General features: G+C 35.9%; 1 protein-coding gene across 2 annotated transcripts; it reads right to left on the bottom strand.

Annotated features, from left to right (window-relative positions):
- Window positions 1-781: 781 nt before the first annotated feature.
- LOC125269474 (membrane-spanning 4-domains subfamily A member 4A-like) lies at window positions 782-6,720 on the bottom strand. Of its 2 annotated transcripts, none has more exons than XM_048192377.1 (6): window positions 5,002-5,314; window positions 4,700-4,819; window positions 4,564-4,620; window positions 3,362-3,517; window positions 1,386-1,523; window positions 782-951 (listed from the first exon to the last, which is right to left on the bottom strand). In XM_048192377.1, the coding sequence occupies exons 1-6, from the start codon at window positions 5,167-5,169 to the stop codon at window positions 943-945; spliced, it is 648 nt and encodes a 215-aa protein (XP_048048334.1). In that variant the 5' UTR covers window positions 5,170-5,314; the 3' UTR covers window positions 782-942. The 2 variants fall into 2 exon arrangements, with proteins under 2 accessions (XP_048048334.1, XP_048048333.1); XM_048192376.1 differs by lacking the exon at window positions 782-951 and adding an exon at window positions 6,675-6,720 and having other exon boundaries at window positions 1,304-1,523; window positions 5,002-5,193.
- Window positions 6,721-7,148: the final 428 nt, after the last annotated feature.

Below are 7,148 nucleotides of genomic sequence, written 5' to 3'. Positions count from 1 at the left end.
TTATATGTACAAACACCATATTATATACCCTAACCCTAAACACAACCCTCACTGAAAACATTCTGCATTTTGTTAGACAAATGAACATCCTAGTTTCACACCAATGAGGTGCCAGGCAGTTTACCATTGTGGTTGCTTTATATATCCTTTCCATTCTGCATCTCCAACTGTACCTTTACTCAATAGTGCATATAGATTGATTTATCTTAAACATAAGCAGACTGTATGTAATACTTGTACACTCTAGAGGTTTTAGTTTGCACTGCACGAGTATACTATAACATATATAACATCTCCTTCTATAGTTATGATTGTCACAACAGAGCAAAACCATTGAATTGGTTTAGTGAAGCATTGCTCAGTAGAAGCAGGTGGTTTTACAGAAACTGAGACCAGATGCAGAGAATGAACTGACCACAAACATTTACCAACATCATGCACAGGGACAGCTTCTTGTTCATTAAAAAAAAAAGTGCATGTCTTTGTATCAAATAGTTTAATTTCTCAAATTACATCACTCAGTATTATCTCTCTGCATAGAACAGAACTCTCTCTCTCTGTGTGTGTGTGTGTGTGTGTGTGTGTGTGTGTGTGCGTGTGTGTGTGCGTGTGTGTGTGCGTGTGCGTGTGTGTGTGCGTGTGTGTGTGCGTGTGTGTGTGCGTGTGCGTGTGTGTGTGCGTGTGTGTGTGCGTGTGTGTGTGCGTGTGTGTATTTTCTCCACTGTATCACAACAGACTAAACATACAAGTCAAGATTATATTTATTCAATATCTTGGTTGATAATTACAAACTTTGGCCAATGTCAAATATGAAATGAAAATACAGGAGTATATTATGAATACAGAAGTATACTATGAGGCCAATTTTTTTTTTTTTTTTTTTTTTTTTACATGATATTAATTTCTTGCAACCTTTAAACAGTAAGATCTTCTCACTGTGATTCAGTATCGCTGTGAAGAAACAGACAAGATATATTAGTACACTAGAGATTAACAAGATCCACACACCATGAAGACTGTTTTATAGGCTATACTGTGATGAACAATAGGAGAAATGCCTACCCACCCACTTCAACAGTTCAGCAGAAGGAAGAGTTTACTGTAGTTTACAATGAAGCATGTTGATTTTTATACATTAGTTTTTATCTATGTAGCATAACTACATCTCAACATTATAAGGCTAGAGACAGTTTACTGTAAACTGAACAGTTTAAATTTGTAATAGACTGTCTTAGATCCAGGACTACTAAGGTTGCACTAATGTTCTCTAAAAACCTTGACTCCAGCAGAAATGTATATCTAGATAAAAGATAAGTATTTGTTGGGATAAAACTGACTGACACCAGCTGGTTAAAGCAATTACATCATCACCACTAAATCATTACCTGGTTTAGTGCCACATTGACCACTGTAGAGTCTCTGTTGCAGGTGGCTTTGCAGGCAAAGCCTGAGATACAGATGGAGATGATGAACTGAAGGATGGATAACACCATCATTATTCCAATGATCCCCCAACCATATCTCTAAAAAGACAGAGCCATATATGAAAGCAGTTCCACAAACAACATCCCAGCAATTGTATTAAGTGAGTTAAAGTTCTAAAACCTGCATGACATTTTTAAAGATATTTTGAAGACTGCTTTAATGCAATCACAATAAATGATAACTGGAGCTTTCACACTTCAAAAAGACACAAAAGCACAATAAAACCATAAACTGGTACATACAACTAGTTCACTATCCTCCAAGTCTTCTGAAATCATCCAATTGTCAGGGTTCATCTGTAGTTGTTTTGGTTTTGGGTGGATTGTGTTTAGTTCAGTTTCCTTGGTTTCTGTTAGGTATCTTGGTTATTCATTGTTGGATCATCATTTGTACGGGATGTTGATTTGGTTAAGTTTGTATTTAAGGCCTGTGTTTCTTAATGTTCACAGTCAGTTCTCATCGTGTGTATAGCGGTTGTCACATCTCCTCAGTTCTGGGAGTTGTGAGGTTTTTTTTTTGTTTGTTTTTTTTAATAAAGGTCCACACTGCTGCGAATAGGTCCTTTCTCACGTCTAATTCAACTGAACGTGACACCGATAGCTTTGTGTGGGGAACAAACTGAAGTTTATGGATGTCACGATTTTCAGTGATTAGATTTGAAATAGCCTGACGTGGTCATACTCAATTCTAGTTCGAATATGAGTCTGATACTGCTCCATTGGGCTTTGATTATGGGGGCGTATTTCAACCGATCCAGGAAAGACCTCAATTGGATAGACCTACAACCAATCAGAGCTACAGAGTAAGTGACGTATGTTGAGCGACGCATAGTTGTCAACAGAACTCTTCTTAGCGACCATCGGGGCCAGCTGATAAATCAAACTTTTGCCGAATCCCGTAGGAAGGACGGCAAAGACATCTTTCCCATCGACAAATGCCTTGATCGCGGTCCTCTGTTCCTTTTTTAAAGTTAATGCGCTGTCGATATCTTCTATAACGGACGCGATGGCGGAATCTACACATCTCAGTTCTTCAACAGCCATCATTGTTGTAAACTAATTGACCTTTCGCAAAGACCCGCCCCCCTTAGTTACTGTTGCTTTGTCCGACAAGCCGTGGCGCTGTCACGCCACACAGAGTGGAAAATACATCGCGGAGCAAAGAGGAAACTGACAACACATCGACAGACGAGACAGAGCAGGTTACTTATGATATTAAACAAAGTCCCAGCTTTCAAACTGTGTAGTTATTAAAAAAATCAAACAATAAAAACCGTTTTGTGGCTCTTTAATGGGTTGTGACCATGATCGTGACAGATTGCTGTAGCGCCTCAGCTCAAGAGGCTCGTGAAGCGATCATCTCTTCCTACTAGTCCATTTATAGCATCAAATAAACATGAATGAACATGAGAATGAATGTTGTTTCAAACTCGGAAAGACGTCAATATGCACAATTTTTCAAGTTTAACTCCACCGAGGTTAATCTTCTAACTCCTGACTGCTTTGTCGGACAAAATGGCGGATGCGGCGTTCTGATTGGTTAGATCGCTTGTCAATCAAACTCCCCAAGCGCTCTTTGATGACGTGGCTGATTACGTTTCTGGTGATAATCTGTCAATCATCGCCCTGACAATGTGATTGGTCCGAACAGTTTCTGTTCGGCATAATTACTCCTCTACGGATCGAGTCCAGACCGAACTCCCCGACCTCAAAATGTTGTGGGCGGGGCTAAGTTCGGCTGGCATCCAGGCTAGATTTGAAAGTAAATTATGACAGAATTTTCATTTTTTTTGGGTGAACTTTTAAGTACAGCAATTAATAGCTTAAACTAATTAATGCACATTAAAACAAGATATCAGACATTGTACATTTAGTACCTCAAAATATATACAGATGTCATTTTCAGAGTAACTATATGAATAGTAGCAACTTGGATATCCCATTGAATCGATTCTTATCTGTATGCCCATCAGAAGAACGGCTATCGCTGAAGTTATGGCACTGATCACATTCATTCCAAGAGAGGCTTTCACCTACAGGGAGAAAAACTTTTAAATGAAAGGAATAGTAATGATGAACACTAGTCCTAAACTCTGTTTTTAACTATCTAATGAGTCAGATATCTTGATCTGTGATTGGTAAAAGGACAAATGTCTCAGTTTGTTGATAACTGGCTGTAATTGTACTAGCATGTCTTTCAGTCCCATTTTATATTAAGTGTCAAACTACTATGTACTAACACATAACAGGATCAGGTGTGTTCAACACCCCACAGGGGTGTCCAATCCTGCTCCTGCAGGGCCACTATCCAGCAGAATTTAGCTCCAATCCTAATTAAACGCACCTGAACCAGCTAATAAAGGTCTTCAGGGTTACTATAAACTTCCAGGCGTGTGTTGGGAAAGGCTGGAGCTAAACTCAGCAGGACATTGGCCTTCGAGGAGCAGGACTAGGGCTGGGCAATATATCGCATGCGATTGTCAGGCCGGTTCCCTGATTACCGCTAAATCGCCATCACCTGCTTTCAAATGGAGCGGCATTTAATAGACAGAGCCGTAGTTCACTGACAGATGAATCGCCTTCGATAATGAACGCGATATTGCGTAGCTTGTCAGTGAACTACGGCTCTGTCTATTAAATGCCTCTCCATTTGAAAGCAGGTGATGGCGATTTAGCGGTAATCAAGGAACCGGCTTTACTGACGAAATGCGCCTGACAATCGCATGCGATATATCGCCCAGCCCTAAGCAGGACTGGACTCCCCTGTACTAACATTTAAATTAATCATTTGATATATTGCACTTGTTATGTATACAGTAAGTCTGTTTTTATATTGTACTCATATTTACAAAAATACCTGCATGTAATTACAGCTGTAACTAAACTGTTAAACTCTCACTTAACCCACTCTTAAACCTATAACCACACCACCAAACCTGTCCATAATCTTACCCGTATCCCACCTCTATGAACACGTACATTACTTGTAAATAATGTTGTACAAATAATTAACAATGTGACAAAAGAAGAGTTATCACCAACATATTTCAGCACATTATAGGCTACTGTATGTACATACCACACAGGGATGAAGTTTATTCTGCGCAGCAACAGACAGAGATCCAGCGCTGATGTACTGAGAGAGAAATAAAGCACACTTCAGAGTTCATTCAGGAAATTAAAATCATAAAGCAAAACCATTAAATGAAACTTACAATGAAAGATCCCCAGTACGTTATTCCACTATAGACATAAAGAGTCCCGAAATGGTAGACATTTATGTTGAGTACAATACCAAGTAGGAAGATCATCACTCCGATCATTATCTGGACAGTCTAGATGGAAGATATAAGACAGGAGACACAAATATAGAAGCAATGATTTATGCACTAAAGGAAATCATCAGACCAACCCAAACTTGTATGAGGTTCTGTCATTTAAGTGATCTGGTGGAAATTAAATACTAAGAGTATTCACAAAACCATGTATCATTATAATTCATCATTTAATGCATTACCCCCAGTGCCTTTGGTTGTGCTTTAAAAAATCCCTCAAGAGCCGTATTGTGATGTGCTCCTCTGGCCTCCTGTCCATCATCACAAATAACAGCATTTTGTGCCGCCTGTGGATTTACTTGGATGACCACCGTTGCTTTGTCATTTGAGATGATCCTGCTGGTTTCCATTCTAGGCAGAGTTTTGGATTTCTCCTGCAGAAACTCACATTTAATAATAACTAATATGATTTAATAAACTTATAAGCTTAATAATACATATTTTCTCTGCTTTTCCTGTAAATCTGAATTTATATTTAAAGTACAGCTAAAATATTGCCATCAATGACAGAGTTCAAGACACAGACAAACAGAGAAATACAGTGAAAAGGGCAGGGGTAACACTTTATAATAACATTAACTCATTAATAAATCATTAACAAACATTATAAAATGTGTAACAGATCATTAGTTAAAATATATTCACATAGCTAGAAATATGAGATAATGTGCTTGATAATGTTTTCTAATTAACTTATTAAACATTACATAATAATTATCAGATCATTATTTAATGTAAATTAAAATGCTTACAGATGCCATTAAACTTTGATTCATATATTACTTTATGCACTTTTTTATATTTACAAATGTTTGTAATTTTAAGCACTTAACACACTATTCATGTTAACATATTATTCATTAACTCATAACCACAGTCTGTAAAGGTCATACCTTTGAACCTTGAAAATGTGTCTAAAGAATTTATTAATCTTAATTAACATTAATTTCAACATTTACTAATACTTCATTAAAATCAAAATTTGTATATGTTCATATTATTTAATGGTCCTGAGCTGACATTAACTAACAATGAACAGTTGCATTTTTGGTTATTAATATTATTATGATGTATTAATTCTATAGTTAATGCATTAACTAACTTATGGGACCTTATTGCAAATTGCCCATTTTTACCTGTCTGAAATAAAACAGTTGTGAATGTGTACAGTCTTTTTTGATATGATGCCTTTGGAGTTTGATTGCACTTTATTTTATATGTACAGTATCATCCTTTTATTCTTTTAATTCTTTTTCTTGTTATTTCATTTTTAATGCTTTTTACATCAATCTTTTATATGTCATCTTTTTTATTTCTGTTTTATTTTCATTTTCAGTTTCATAAGAATGCATTCCATTCCATTTTTAGTAAGTAAATTGACATGCAAGAGAGCTTAATGGCAGATCTGAGGGACCTAGGAGCTGAGTTCAAATAAATAAGATCTGAGATATAGGATGGTGCTTGTCCATTAAGAGCTTTAAAAACAATCAGCAAAATTTTGAATTACAATTGTGTAAGAAATGTGCTTTATAAATAAAATTGCCTTGCCTTTGTCCTCTTTTTGAAGAGTCTGTTATCAGAATTTAAAATGTATGTTTTGTAAAAGTTATGGTCTATAATAATAGTGTTTTGTAGCCAAATTTCCAAACAAATCTCAAAACATTCAAATGGAATTTTATGCACCAAAAAATAACAATAAATGAACAATAATTTGCACCAAAACAATCATGGTGTGAAGAATCACAAAAGTCAAAAGATTATGGTTAATTTTAATTGATGTACATCAACATGTGTAAATAATAAATTTAAAAAAAAAAAAAATCATAAATGTTCACTGATGCATGCAATATTTTACCTGAAATGAAATGAGTTGTTGATGTGGAAGTCTGATCGCTCTTATGGTGTATCTTTATGTGTGTGGACTGAGAAGAACCACTGAGGAGGAGCTTGTGTTTGTGTTATACATATATTATGTTGATGGACTTCAAAGGGCTTTTATATATATATGTGTATATATACTTGGAGAAAGGTGGAGATGAATAAAGACTTTGGGAGGGGGAAGAAAATGTCTCTTGCTATGACTTTGCATTTAATTATCAATATAACTCAACACAACTAAAGTATCATTTATGAGCGATAAGTGTAACATGAGAGGGTCACTGGAGCACTAAAACATGACTAAAAATGTTTTTTAGTTTAAGCTTTTCCTTTAATAAATATAAACTAGGCTTAACTTATAAAATGTATAATAATGATAATGATAATTTAGTTGTAATGGAATCATGAATAATGTCAGTGTCAAACAACTATTGATGAATTTCTTAGTTTC

The sequence above is a fragment of the Megalobrama amblycephala genome, linkage group LG6, assembly GCF_018812025.1.
Source record: "Megalobrama amblycephala isolate DHTTF-2021 linkage group LG6, ASM1881202v1, whole genome shotgun sequence".
Taxonomy (NCBI): Eukaryota; Metazoa; Chordata; class Actinopteri; order Cypriniformes; family Xenocyprididae; genus Megalobrama; species Megalobrama amblycephala.
Note: the sequence above shows the minus strand (reverse complement) of the source record. Positions and strands in the feature narration are given on the sequence as shown.

Bases quoted from the DNA above. Each gene is read 5' to 3' on its own strand.
- LOC125269474 (XM_048192376.1), bottom strand. From the start codon at position 5,169: ATGGAAACCAGCAGGATCATCTCAAATGACAAAGCAACGGTGGTCATC. The intron at 3,518-4,563 runs GTATGTACATAC...TTCTCCCTGTAG, and splicing joins ATAAACTTCATCCCTGTGTG to GTGAAAGCCTCTCTTGGAAT. The intron at 1,524-3,361 runs GTACTAAATGTA...CTGTCTTTTTAG, and splicing joins ACATCTGTATATATTTTGAG to AGATATGGTTGGGGGATCAT.